Source organism: Bubalus bubalis, chromosome 17 (assembly GCF_019923935.1).
Source record: "Bubalus bubalis isolate 160015118507 breed Murrah chromosome 17, NDDB_SH_1, whole genome shotgun sequence".
In the NCBI taxonomy this organism is placed as follows: Eukaryota; Metazoa; Chordata; class Mammalia; order Artiodactyla; family Bovidae; genus Bubalus; species Bubalus bubalis.
Window position 1 is genome coordinate 479936 of NC_059173.1, and position 13828 is coordinate 493763.

General features: G+C 63.5%; 2 protein-coding genes across 3 annotated transcripts in view; one reads left to right on the plus strand and one right to left on the minus strand.

Moving 5' to 3' along the window:
• Positions 1–3967, plus strand: part of MED15 (mediator complex subunit 15) — a 48995-nt gene extending 45028 nt beyond the window's left edge. For both annotated transcript variants that reach the window (XM_025267180.2, XM_025267185.2), the window contains 9 exons: positions 133–269; positions 352–479; positions 554–688; positions 771–834; positions 1549–1615; positions 1976–2136; positions 2216–2382; positions 2696–2794; positions 3199–3967. In XM_025267180.2, the coding sequence (XP_025122965.1) occupies positions 133–269; positions 352–479; positions 554–688; positions 771–834; positions 1549–1615; positions 1976–2136; positions 2216–2382; positions 2696–2794; positions 3199–3335 (1095 nt within the window). In that variant the 3' untranslated portion in view covers positions 3336–3967. The remainder of the gene's footprint in view (positions 1–132; positions 270–351; positions 480–553; positions 689–770; positions 835–1548; positions 1616–1975; positions 2137–2215; positions 2383–2695; positions 2795–3198) is intronic.
• A 718-nt stretch (positions 3968–4685) lies between these two features.
• LOC102406089 (coiled-coil domain-containing protein 74B) lies at positions 4686–8762 on the minus strand. The gene is made up of 8 exons (XM_025267190.2): positions 8399–8762; positions 7900–7944; positions 7074–7133; positions 6098–6260; positions 5237–5426; positions 5064–5143; positions 4917–4988; positions 4686–4824 (listed from the first exon to the last, which is right to left on the minus strand). Exons 1-8 carry the CDS (start codon positions 8718–8720, stop codon positions 4686–4688), a joined length of 1071 nt encoding a protein of 356 aa, XP_025122975.1. The 5' UTR covers positions 8721–8762.
• Between the last annotated feature and the right edge of the window lie 5066 nt (positions 8763–13828).

Genomic DNA, 13828 nt, shown 5'->3' on the forward strand with positions numbered 1-13828 from the left:
GCCAGCAGTCCAGCCCCGCTGCCAGCACGCGGGGCCGTGCGTGGCGGGGCGCACTGCGTGGGTGCTTGAGAGGCGGCGGCAGAGGGGCCGCGGGGTGCGCGGGGTGGCTCAGCAGGCACGCCCTCCCCGCAGGTCAGCCAGAGCGGCCTCACCGTGCTGTCGTCGCCGTCGCCGGGCCAGCAGGTGCACACCCCGCAGTCGATGCCGCCTCCCCCGCAGCCGTCCCCGCAGCCTGGCCCGCCCAGCTCGCAGCCCAACTCCAACGTCAGGTAGGCCCAGCCCACCCACCCCTCCAGCCCGGCCCCGCCCCGCCCCGCCCCCTGCCCGGCTCACCTGCCTCCTCTCTGCCAGCTCCGGCCCCGCCCCGTCCCCCAGCAGCTTCCTGCCCAGCCCCTCGCCACAGCCTTCCCAGAGCCCAGTGACGGCGCGCACCCCGCAGAACTTCAGCGTCCCCTCCCCAGGACCACTGAACACCCCCGGTAAGTGGGGCGCGGGTCGGGCACAGCCACGCCCTCCACGGGCCGGGCTACGCTCACCAGGCCGTGTCCTGCAGTGAACCCCAGCTCTGTCATGAGCCCCGCGGGCTCCAGCCAGGCCGAGGAGCAGCAGTACCTGGACAAGCTGAAGCAGCTGTCCAAGTACATCGAGCCGCTGCGCCGCATGATCAACAAGATCGACAAGAACGAAGGTGGGCCCGCGGGCGGGGCGGGGCGGGGAGGGCGGGGCGGGGCGGGAACCCCGGCCCGTCTGAGGGTCCGCTTCTTCCCCAGACAGGAAAAAGGACCTGAGTAAGATGAAGAGCCTGCTGGACATCCTGACGGACCCCTCCAAGCGGTGAGCCTTGGCGCCCAGCCTGTGGGGACACGGCTGCTCCCATTACTCACAGAGGGTCCCACCCCGTGGCACTAAGGCCCCCTCGCTGGCCTGGCCCCCGACGTGTGGGTGGCCTTGGGCTGGAGACGGGGCCAGTGCCCACGTGCGCAGAGAGGGCGCTGAGCTCACAGGCGCTGGCCGTGGGAGGGACCGGACCTTCTGAGAGGGGCTCGAAGGCAGGGCCACGCCCTCACGTCCCTTGCTTCTCCCACGGGCCATGGAGCTGCTGAGGCCAGAGCTCAGCCAGCACCCCCCTGCAGGTGGCCTGGCCTGGGACCCTGCCCTTTCTTGGGGCTTTTGGCTCAGGCTAGGCCCCTTTCTGGAACATCCTCCCTGTTCTGCTCACCTGGGCAGAACGCTGGGCACTGAGGGGCCCTGTGGGAGGTGGACGGCCCTCGGGTCTCTCAGCGTCATCGGGTGGGGCCAGGGGCCTGGCCTGCATCCTCCCTTGGCCCGTCACGGTGTGCCTTGTCCTGGGCGCGGGGCCGCTCTGCCTCAGACTCTGGGCCTGGGAGCAGTGTGTGGGCTGGCGGGCTCCTGGGCGTGGTGCCGGTGGCCCAGGCCTCAGCCCGCTCCGTCCAGAGGAGGCCAGACTGTCCGTGGCTGGGCAGAGACCTGGGAGCTCTCGGCTCCCCGCCCCCCACACGGAGGGCCAGCCCCGTCGTCCTCCCTCAGGTGCCCGCTGAAGACGCTGCAGAAATGTGAGATCGCCCTGGAGAAGCTTAAGAACGACATGGCGGTGGTGAGTGGGCTGCTGTGCCTGGCGCTGTTCGTAGGGTCGTGGGCATCCCTGGTGGTCAGGGATCACCACGGTCTAACCACGAGCTGGAGCCTGCAGTCTGAGGGGGCGGGGGCCATACCCAGTGCAGTGGGGTGAGGTGAGGATGCGGTGGGAAGCCTCTGGCTGCAGCTCATAGTGCACGGCTCTTGTGGCCCACGGGTCTGGCCGGGCCGCCATGGAGTGTCTGGGCCACTGTGGAGTGTCCGGGCCCGCCCGCCCTGTCTGTGGTGTGGAGCTTGTGGGGAAGCCAGGAAGGCCGTCTGGGCGAGGACAAGGGCCGGGGTCCACGAATGGGCTGCTGACCCCACCGTCCTGCCGCAGCCCACGCCCCCGCCGCCCCCAGTGCCCCCCACCAAGCAGCAGTACCTGTGCCAGCCGCTTCTGGATGCTGTTCTGGCCAACATCCGCTCACCCGTCTTCAACCACTCCCTGTACCGCACGTTCGTGCCGGCCATGACGGCCATCCACGGCCCGCCCATCACGTGCGTACCCACGGGGCTTGGTGGGCGGCCGGGCGAGGCCGTGGCCCGGCCAGGGGGTCAGCATGGCTGCCTCCTCCAGGGCCCCGGTGGTGTCCACCCGAAAGCGGAAGTTTGAAGAGGATGAACGGCAGAGCATCCCCAACGTGCTCCAGGGGGAGGTGGCGCGGCTGGACCCCAAGTTCCTGGTGAACTTAGATCCTTCGCACTGCAGCAACAATGGCGCCGTCCACCTGATATGCAAGCTGGGTGAGCGCTGGGCCTGGGTTGGCGGCCCGCCCGCTCGCCCGGCCCCGCCCTCCTGGGATCTGCCCGCTGTCTTTTGGGCCCACACGCGAGAGCATGCGCACTTGCCTGGGGGCCGGCCCTGAGCCTGCCTGCTCTCATCCCCGCCCCCCACCCCCGGGGATGGAAGCCCCCTCCCTCCTGTCCAGCTGCAGCTCCGCGTCTCTGAGGAGACGGGAAGCGCGGGAGTCAGCGCCTGGGCTCCGCACTGGCCTCTGCAGGGCCTCCAGGCCTGGTGAGCACTGCCGGGTCACGGGTGCCGCCTCGTGTGTTGCAGATGACAAGGATCTCCCCAGCGTGCCGCCGCTGGAGCTCAGCGTGCCCGCCGACTACCCCGCCCAGAGCCCGCTGTGGATCAATCGGCAGTGGCAATACGGTGGGTGACTGGGGGGCAGGCACCCGGCATTCCTCCACGAGCCCCCACCCTCCTGCCCTCTTCGTTGGTGGACGGAGCAGGTGGCCGCACAGGCCTGCGGGGAGGGGAGGCTTCCTGCCCACCAGAGCCCTGCAGTGCTGAGCAGCCGGCTCAGGGCTGAGGCTGGCCCAGCAGCCCCGTGGGTCTCTGTGAGGCTCCTGAGGACCCATCTGGAGGACAGGCCCCGAGAGCGCCCCATTGGTGGAGATGTTCCTCCCCGGGCTTAGGGCTGGCCTGTAGAGGACCAGGCCCTGAGGGCGGTCCCCAGTCCAGCTGTCCGCTGGTGTACGGGAGCTGGCACCCAGGCCCCGGGCTGGGGAGGGCAGCGGGGTCCTGGCAGAGGCTCACGGCTGCCCTCTCTGCAGACGCCAACCCCTTCCTGCAGTCCGTGCACCAGTGCATGGCCTCGCGGCTGCTGCAGCTCCCTGACAAGCACTCGGTCACGGCCCTGCTCAACACCTGGGCCCAGAGCGTCCACCAGGCCTGCCTCTCAGCCGCATAGCCGCACCGCCGCTGCATGTCCGGCTTCCGCCCTCCAGGGGCCACGGGGCAGCTGGCAGCCTCCTCGGCCCTGTGTCGGACGTTCACAATGCTGGCTTCTTTAGAGAGCCTGGACCTTGGTTAGCTCTTCTGCTTTCCCTCTGCCTTGGGACCAGCTACACGCTTCCACGCGTGGAGAGGCCCCGGCCACACCCCGGCCCTGCGTTCGTGGGCTGCTGTCCCCTGCAGGGCCCGTGTCTACTTGGCACCGTGGGGTCCTGCGTGAGCCCTGTATGTGTGTGCCGGAAAGCCTTCACTCGTTTCCCAGGGGGCGTGCAGGGCATAGGAGGCCTTGAAGATGCACGCAGAGCTCCCTGGCCACGATTCAGGCTCAGGGCGGCCACGGGGTGCCCCGGGGTCAGGCGCTGGCTGCAGGGCCCTGCCACCACCAGGGCCTCACACCTCGCCACCCCCTCCCGCCAGGCCTGGAGCCCGCTTGGGTCAGGACGCTGTTCTTGGACCTGGCATTCTGAGAGACTGAGGGCTCCTACCGGGGCGTTGGCCAGCTGGCCCTCGCTGATGAGAGGTTCCCTCTTTTTGTATGTGCATTACCGTGTCTTCTGTGGTTCTTATAATAAATTTATTATTCCTGTGTTTGTCATGAATTTGTCACTGTGTCCCCCCACCGCCCCCCCCCAGCCGTGAGCCCGGGGTCCTCTGTCCAGTGTGGGGCGCTGTCGGGGCGGAGCGAGGTCCCCTACTGTGGAGGGGGGACGCCCAGACTCCGTGGGGCTGGGAGGACTGTCCTGCCAGGCAGGGGTCCGAGCCGAAGCTGTCAGTCTGGCAGACAAGGGTGTCCTGCGGCCATTGCCGGGCAGGCCAGCATCCCAGGGAGGACCTTGCCCCGCGGCCATGGCCCCGGCCCTCAGTGGAGGAAGGTGGGCCGGGCAGGGCCGCTCACCAGCTGTCTGTGCCGGTGCACGCAGGACGGTGTCTCGCTCAGGTGCCTGGGAGGAGCGTGCGGGCGGTGTCTGAGCTTGTGTTCTTCCAGGGCAGCGCCAGGTCCTGGCAGGCGGGCTGACTCCTGGCAGGCCCCGCCCACCGCCAGGCACAGAGCCGGGTGAGGGATGAGGCTCGCGACTGGGAGAAACAAACTTTATTTCCAGTCTTCAACAGGTAGGCTCACGCTCATTTCATAACACATGCATGAGAACGCAGAATAGCGAAATACTGAGGAAGAAAATAAACAGTTCGCAGCCCCGAGACCACGTGCGGTATCCACCATGGGCCTGGTTGATAGGAAGTTGGCTTGGCTTAGGAGTGCGGGGGGTCCGTGGGGCGCAGTCCCGCAGGGTGGTGGCCAGCACAGCACTCAGAGCACAGAGCGGTGCGGCCGCCGGCCTTGCACGGCCTGCAGCCGCCGCTGCCGCTCCGCAAAGCTGGTCTTGAGGCTCTGCTTCAGCGCCGGCAGGATGGCGCGCTCCGCCACGGGCGCCCGGCTCAGGATCAGGCTGGGGGACAGCGGGGGTCACCGCAGGCGCCCTCCCCGCCCCGCAGCCCCCGGGTGCAGAGGCGGCCCGCCTCCCATCCCGGCAGGACTCACCATTTCTTAGAGATGCCCTTGGCGGTGACCTTGGGGAGCTGCGTGGCTCCCAAGTGCAGGGCCTCCTGGTCTCTGGAGAAGGGAGTCGGCTGTGAGCCCCAGATGAGCGGGCCCAACTGTGCCCCTGCAGCCTCCGGGCACACCTACCTTGGGGAGCTGGGCCCAGCCTCCTTGGGGCCGGCCCTGGGCCTCTGGCTCCCTTCCAGGAGTGACTTAAGGTGCTGCAGCTGAAGGCAGGCAGGAGAGGCGCACTGGGTGGGCCGGTGGGGCCCTGGGGCACCCCTCCCCTCACCCCCCTCCCTTTCTCCGCCCCCCCCCACCTCCTGTGCCTGCAGGAGGTTGGCATTCCACAGCTGCCGGATGACGACCTCACACTGCTGTAGCGTGGCGGGCTTGCGCAGGTGCAGGGGCAGGCCCACCGAGGGGGGCGCCTCTGGCACCTGCCTGCCCTTGTGCTGGCTGCCCACCGCCCAAGGGGGCACTGCGTTAGCGCTGTCTGCTGCTTCATCCCTGGAACAGTCATGAGAGCCGCCAGGGTGGGGGTGGGGGCAGCCTGCCGTGGGCGGTCTCAGCGGCTCTCGGCGGCACCTGCTCCGCATGGGGAGGGGGCGTCCCCGCAGCCTGGCGCCCTTCTGTGCCCGGCATCAAGTGGGGGTCCCAGCCCACCCCGTCCTCCCCTTGCAGCACACACTGAGGGGCGGCTGTGGTCTGAGCTGCCTGGCTGTCCTCAGTGCTGACTGCAAGCCTGGGGTCCAGCATGGGGTGCAGAGAAGCAGGGGCGGGCCCACTGGCCCAGTGGACAGCAGGCGAGCCCCAGGGTGGCCCTGCCCTGGTGTGCCGACCCCGTGCCCTCCAGAGCCCAGCACGGTTCCTGGGGGAGCCCCAACCAGACTCAGGGTTCTCTGGGTGAAAAGCAAGCTAATCTGGAGGCCTGGACGCTTTGCTTCTGTGTTTGAAAGCATGCTGTAGGGGCTGCTGCCAGCCCCTCCTGCAGATTCAGGTCAGTTCGGGGGGCCCACTGGATCCCGGGGAGGGGAAAAGGCAGTGCCCACTGGGTGGGCGAGCCCAGCCTTCAGGAGCTTGCTTCCCGCTGGAGGCTGTTTGAAAGGGTGACGCCATGGGCGGGTTCCAGGCTGTGAACCTGCTGAGTGCACCCGTCCCTCGGGCACAGGGAGCCTTACTTGACAAGCCCCTGCACCCCGAGGGCCTTGTCCACCCTGCCGCCGTGAAGCAGGGTGGCGACTGAGGTCTCCTCCTCCAGGTCGGGTTTCTGGGGGACTTCAGCTTTCCAGTCTTGCTTCTTAGAGGACCAGGGCTGGGGCCTTGCCTTGCCCTGAGAGCCGGCTGCAGGTCAGACCCAGACGGGGCCTTGTCACTGGGCGTCAGTGGGCCACGTGCGCCCGCGGGGCCCTGCCAGTCCCTCGGTAAAGGGGACATGGGAACGGCGTCCTTCTGGGCGGGGTGCTGGGAGGCAGAGAGGCAGGGCGGGGCGAAGCCCGTGGGGGCCTGAACGTCCTGAAGGGGCCGCAGTGCTGAAGGCCAGCTGCCCCATTAGCTGAAGCAGGGAGAGAGCCCTACACGCCCTGCAGAGTGTCCTGTGGGCCTCAGCAGAGCTCGGGGCTGGGGGGTGGGGGGGGGTGGTTGGCCAGCAGCCGTTCCCTGACTGAGCCCATTTTGGGCAAAATGAAAGTGAAGGCAAGATCTGGGCCCAGCCCGCACGAAGCCTGGAGCGTCAGAGGCACCATCAGGCAGGGCGGCTCTCGAGGCCCTCACTCGGCTCCGCGTCGGGCCCCCCACCTGCGTCCCGCCTGCTCCGAGGGCTGAGGGGAGCAGGCGGAGGACCCCCGGGCTCCTGGGTCCCACGTTCTACCGCCTCACACCCCACACCGACGGTCTTGCCGCCAGCCAGCCCTCTGACCTGTCCCCTGGCCTCAGCTCCCTCTTGGGGTTTCAGCTCACAGGCCCCTGGGGACCCTCCTGGGTCCCTTCAGCATCTCCTTAACCCCCGAGTCCACGGGGCCTGGCTGAGGTGCCCCCCTGAGGACCACCGTGGGCGCTCGGTGTGCTGCTCAGCACCCCACACCCGCATCATGCCCGCGGCGCCTGAGGCGCCCTGCTCTACCCCGACCCCGAGCACAGAGGCGTTAGCGCACTCACCCGACACTGTCGTGTTCGAGACGGACTTGTTGGACTGAACGCTGGAGCTCGACGTGCTGCCTGTGGGGCACGCAGGGTCAGCCCACGGTGTCAGGGCCACGCTCCCGTCCCACCCGTTCCTGTGCCCTCTCCACATTTGAGCGAGGCCGCCCCAGACCCTGCCAGTCCCGGAGGGAGCCATGGAAGGGGGCTGTGGGTGGAACCGGGGCCCTGAGTGGGAGCACGGCCTCTCCCCAGGTCCCCTCAGGGCCCTCCAGCACTGCGTGCCCACATCAGCAGTTGGCGGCTATGGGGCCCTGCCAGAGAAGGGTCCCTGCCACCCCACCCTCTGCGTGCCTCCCAGGAAGAGCGCCCTGGGGGCCTTCGAGGCTGGCACCGCTCACCACTCAGACCACCTCCTGATGTAGACCTGGCCTCAGCAGTAGGAGGGGAGGGGAGCCCTGGGTGAGGCTGGGGGACAGGCAAGGTGAGTGGGCTGCAGATGAGGCCGTGGGTGGTTGCCGTGGAGACAGTGGGGTGGCCCGAGGCCTCAGGGACCAGAGCTGGGGCTGTGCTGGGCCGGCCCGTGTTTCAGGGGACGAACGTCTGAGGCGGCAGCGCAAGTGGACGAGCCTCTGGGAGAGTGAGGCTGGGGTCCGTGGGGGCGCGAGGTCGGAGACTGCGTCTCATTCTTCTGTCCACGGCCCCTGCTGTGCTCTGGGGCACAGTCACCCAGCCTGTAGCTGGGAGTCGTCCATGTGTCTGGGCCCCATCCCCCTGGGCTAATCTGGGGGCTGCTCTTGAGGGCAGGCGCTTTGCACGAGGTACCTGTGGGCCTCAGCCTTACCTTTCTTCTGTGGTTTCTGGTTCATGATGAGCTTGTAGTGGAGATCTGAAAGCAAGCACAGGCTCTGCTTGGGGCCACTCTGAGAGACACAGCTTGGCTGCCCCTGGCCCAGGCCTCCCTGCTGAGCCCCTGAGGAGCCCTGCCCCGTGGACCCAGCCATGGCACCCTCGGGTGGGCTCGGGGTGCCCCTGGCTGCTCCCTGAGCCCCTCCCTGTATCCGTGACGTCTGCGGGGCACCCTCTGCTGGGTGGGCCCAGACTCCAGGGGGGACAGAGCGAGTCAGGTGGCAGGGATCCATCTGGGTGCTTGGCTTGGGAAAATCCATCGACCTGCCTGCGCGGACTCGGGGCGGGGGGTAGTGGGGGCGATGTTTCACTTCGACAAAAGTTTTTCAAAGGAGGCGGCCGGGTTTCCGTTGGGGGTGGTGCGGCGGGCCTGGGGCCTGGGTGGGGGAGTCCCGCGAGGCCGCCTCCCGAGGTGGGCCCGCCGCCCACCTCACCCTTGTTCTCCCGCTTCAGGTGCTCGATCTCCTCGTGGAGCTTGACCAGCGTCTCCGAGTGCTGCTGCTGCAGGAACTGCACGCTCTTCTCCAAGTCCAGCACCCGCTTCTGAGCCTCGTTGAGCCCGAGCGCCGCGCCGTGCTGCGCGGGCTGGGGGACCGCCGGCAGGCGCTGGCGCAGGCGCGACGTGCCCCGGGAGCTCAGGATCCCCGAGCTGCGGGGCCGCTGCCCGGCCGCCACCCCCGTCGCGCTCATTGTAGCCCCTGCCGCTGCACGCCCACTCGGTGGCCCGGCTGCCGCGGCCTGGCGTGGCGTCGCCATGGAAACTGGGGGCGCGCGCGCGGCGGGGCGGGCCTTGCTTGGGGGCGGGGCGCCTGGGCGGGGCTTCGGCGGGGCTGGCTGGGGGCGGGGCGACTGGGCGGGGCTTCGGCGGGCCTTGCTTGGGGGCGGGGCGCCTGGGCGGGGCTTCGGCGGGCCTTGCTTGGGGGCGGGGCGCCTGGGCGGGGCTTCGGCGGGGCCGGCTTGGGGCGGGGCCTGGGTGAGACCCTTGACTTCCGGGCGGGTGTCCCGGCCCCGCCCCAGTGGGGTAGCTCGCAAGGACACAGGCCGTCCCTTATTTCAGAAAGTTGAAGAGGAACTAAAGAGCCTCTTGAAGGAGAAAGAGGAGAATGAAAAAGTTGGCTTAAAATTCAAAAGGCTAAGATCATGGCATCCAGTCCCGTCACTTCCATGGCAAATAGATGAGGAAAAAGTGGAAACAGTGGCAGACTTTATTTTCTGGGGCTCCAAAACCACTGCGGACTGTGACTCCAGCCATGAAATTAAAGGACTGCTGCTCCTGGAATCAAAGCTATGACAAACCTAGACAGCATACTAAACAGCAGAGACATTATTTTGCTGACAAAGGTGCATAGGGTCAAAGCTATGGTTTTTTCCCGTAGTCATGTATGGATATGAGAGTTGGACCATGAAGAAAGCTGAGCACCAATGAATAGATGCTTTTGAACAGAAGGTGCCGAAAAAGATTCTTGAGAGTCCCTTGGATTGCAAGGAGATCCAACCAGTCAATCCTAAAGGAAATCAACCTTGAATCTTTACTGGAAGTACTGAAGCTGAAGCTGCAATACTCTGGCCACCTGATTCAAAGAGCCAACTCATAGGAAAAGACCCTGATGCTGGGAAAGATTGAAGGCAGGAGGAGAAGGGGGCAACAGAGGATGAAATGGTTGGAGGGCATCACCGACTCGATAGACATGAGTTTGAGCGAGCTCTGGGAGCTGGTGATGGACAGGGAGGCCTGGCGTGCTGCAGTCCATGGGGTCGCAAAGAGTGGACACAACTGAGCGACTGAACAGCACCATTCCTCTGACAAACCATGGAGACTCATCCTCCTTTCCAGGTCTTAATTTAGTTTTGTTCACTGGTTGTGTTTTAATAGTTCATGTTTTAAATAGCTGATACGGTTACAGAATGATACTTTAGATGACACAATTTTGTCTCAAAAATCGAAAAGTAGAATTTCCACGTCCAGTCATCGCAGACCCCTGTGCTTTATGAAGTGTGAACAAAACACACGAAACAGCTGTCCGCAGGCTCCAGAGAAGAACAAAAATCAAACAGAATCTGCAAAAAGGCAGTGCTTGAAGAGTCGTTTTCTCCTGAGGGCTCCTGATCAGCGAGGCCAGAGCAGAAGGCCGCCAGCTTATTGGCTGGAGAGGGTGATGGGTGAAAACTGAGGGGTGCTGGAGAGTTTGGAGCTATGAACTCCCTTCGAGTGCGTGGCTGGCCTGAAATGCAGAAGGTCCCAGGGCAGGACACAGCCAGAGGCCAAAATGGCCAACTCCAGGGGAGACCATGTTTGGAAACAGAGATGCTTTCAGAGAAGACAGAGAAGTTTTTCATTTAAACTCCAAAAGAGTCCTAGCTTGGAAATAAAGGCAGAACTTCAGAAATAAGAGATTTGCATGAAGAGTAAGGACAAAGTCAAACTTCATCTGCCCCTATAAAATGTAAGCCCAGCCTCCACAAGTCCTTGTAGTCTTCCAGTAACTCAACTGCCCAGAGAACAAAAGTCAGAACCCCTCAGAGGAGGAGAGCAGAACCCAGAGTCCCATTGCCACATGACCTGTGATGTCAGAGGTACACTAGTAAAGCCCGGACGTGGTGGGGTCAAGGGGGAGGATTCAGATCCAGTCGACAGAAGCAGATCACAAGCAATTCTAGACAACGGAATTTACAGCAACGTGGTGGCGGCGGTGGCTTACTTGGTCAGTCGTGTCCGACTCTTTGGGGCCCATATATATACAGAAAAGTACTGTATAATACATGTTTAAAATCTGCAGAAAAAGATAGTTATGGTGATTGAAACCATGGAGAATTTTAAAAACAATTGGGGGGAAATATATATATATATATACACATATATATTTGTGTATATATATATATTCTGGTTTTCTGGCCCGCATGCAAGGGACTTGGTTGTCATCCTTTTCACCAACACAAAAAGAGCTGAACAAACTGAGAATCACCAACTGTTCTTAGATCCATCAGAGCACTGAGGTGGGCAAACCGCTGCCCTGTTTTGGAGACAGACGGGCACAGAGAACCACAACTTCACTGTAGCAGAGACCTGCGCAAGAGCAGTGCCAGGTGGAGGCGGGCAGGACAGTCTAAGGTGTAGTTGATGAATTGCTGATCTGGCTCAGTGTGAACAAGGGTGAGAGTTAAAAAAAAAAGGCGGGGGTGGGGGGTGGGGGAGGAGAAGCCTCCAATCTTAAGGGACTCCCAGTACTCCTATTGGAGAAGGCAACGGCAGCCCACTCCAGTGTTCTTGCCTGGAGAATCCTGGGGACGGCGGAGCCTGGTGGGCTGCCGTCTATGGGGTTGCACAGAGTCGGACACGACTGGCGCGACTCAGCAGCAGCAGCAGGGGTGCTCCTGTTGGGTTCTTGCGGGGAAAAGTGGGTGCGGTGGGCCAAGGGCACTCGGTCAGGCTTGCAGGCAGCTGCCCATCAGCCAGGCGGAAGTACGTCCTCCTGGGTAGAAAGGATTCAAACAAGACAGACGCCCCCGCGTCCACCCGCCCCTGCCCTGAGCGGGGCGTGGCCGCCGCCCAGGCCGCCTCTGTGCTCACTACTCACGCTGACGCCTGTGGGTCTGGCTCATTGTCCGCTGTGACTTGGAGCTGGTTTTCTGTAACGGGGTCGTGGCAGACGCACTGCTTTGCACCTTGGTTTTTGTTTTCACCGCAGGTCTTGGTGTTCCAGGGAGCCGTCAGTTCCTGTCTTTTTTGTTCTGTAAACTCTGTCTGGCTGTGCTGGGTCTCAGTTGTGTCATTGGAAGCTCAGAGTCTTGGCTCTGGACCACCATGACATCCCCTTGGTGTTTTGTGTTTTTTTTTTTTTGCTACACAACGGTGTCTGGGCTCTTCCTATGTCTGCTCTCCTGGGCCATCCTAACCCTCCTGGGCAAAGTGAAGGACAAGCTGGCTGTGCCGGCGACCGTGCAGGCCAGGGCTGTGCGGTGCAGGAGGCGGCTGTGCCCGCTGCAGCCCCGTGAGATGAGCTTCGGTTAAGAGGGAGAGAACGTGCTCACTCAGGGCCGGCCAGGAAGACAGACTTGGCTTCTGTTCATCATCCTGGCGATTCGTGGGGAATACGTCAGATGGGAAAAGATGGCTGTCTTCTCTAAGGGCAGTGACGAGGAGGCCGCTTTCTTACTGCCGACTCCCCCACAGTCACACGCGCGCCTGGAGGTTCTGTGTGCCATCTCGCTGTGCCCTTCGGCAGGGCCCGTGCCACTGCAGTTCCCGTTCCCCGAACAGGGAGCGCGCCGTGCACGGGAGGCAACAAAAGCCATCGTCGTCGTTTCAGCAGTGCACTGGGGAGGCGCCCTGAAGACGCCCAGGCCTCTGGAGTGTTTTCCCGTCACTGCCCTTTTGTTGTTGTCATATCTGAAAAACCAGTGAGTTCACTTTTCAATTTTCACTCCTGTGTTTTCTCCTAACGGTCCTAGTCTGGGCTTTTTCTTTAAAAATAAGTAATTAGGCTGTGTCAGGTGGTACTTGCTTCATGCAGGAACCACGTTGACTGCAGCGTTTGGCTTGTGCAATCTGAGTTCCCCGACCAGGGGTCGAACCCACGTCCCCAGCATTGCAAGGCGGATTCTTAAAACCACTGGGCCACCAGGGAGGTCCCTTCAGCTGAGCTCTCCCGCGCCAGTCTGTGATCTGAGTCTTGGTCAGGTCCCTTCAATCGTTCAGCCTTAGATTGAAGGACCCTGTCCTAGTCCTTCTCTGGTCATGGACAAACTAATGTATCCAACAGTTTGTGTTTTGATTCCTGGATATGTGTATAATAGGTATAGTAAGTTATTTGTCAAACAAATCTATTTACTGGGCAGCTCCTGTGTACTTGCTCAGCACTGGAGAGAAAACTCTACTCATCCACAGAGAGCAAACGTCCTCATTGGACGGATGGTCAGTCATGAGTACTTATTTATTTAGCATCTCCAAGTGCTCAGCACCACACAAGTGACAAGAAGTGCGTCTTTGCTTTTATCTGTGGACTGTGGTTAGTCCAGAGGGGGCCTCAGTCCAGCCCGGGAGGCAGAGGCGGGGAGGACGGACTGGGGCCAGGGGCATGGGGCTCCGCGGGCGGGAGGGAGGGGTTGCAGACCCTCAGAGACACGCCCGCGGGCCCAGCAGCACCCCCGGGCTCCCGGAGAGGAGGGTGGCGGTGGGGCGAGCCGGGCAGGGGGCTCTCGCTGGTCAGGCTGCCCTGAGTGTGGCTGTCTCATTGGAGGTTTCAGATGCATGGACTGAGCTTCCCGGGGACATTCTGTAGGACACGGAAGCTTGGAACAGACAGGAAGGCTTGTGGGAAACAGTTCAGGAAGGACAGTGAGGCCAGCGTTGGCTGCGGGGCTGGGAGGCTGGGGACTCTGAGAGGCGACTGGTGTGGCCAACTTGGGCAGCACTTGGGTGGTGGTGGCCACAAGGTCAAAGTCAGGGTGTTGGGGCTTGGGGTGGGCAGCTGGCATAAACCACCTGAGGCTCTGGATGGGGCTGAGGAAACGTGCAGAACCCCCACCGGGAGCCAGGCCAGCAGCCCCTCAGGGGTCTCCCCTCGCTGTGCCCATCCCCCGGCCCCTCCTGCAGCTCAGCTGCGGCTCCTAAACCCGGGGCCCATCAGCTAGATCCGCGGCGCCTGTGAGTGGCCTCCCCCACTGGCTCACTCCACTCGTTTCTACAGAAACCTGCGTGTCCTCCGAGCAGCTCAGAGCCACGAGGTAGGACACGTACTCAGGTTGTTGATCTGGGAGCTTGGTGGCGGCCGCGCCGTCAGAGCCGAGCTGACCCACAGGCTAAGCCCAAATACCAGGTGCAGTGCCCACGGGCAGGAAGCCACCTGGGCAGGTGTTGGCAGCGA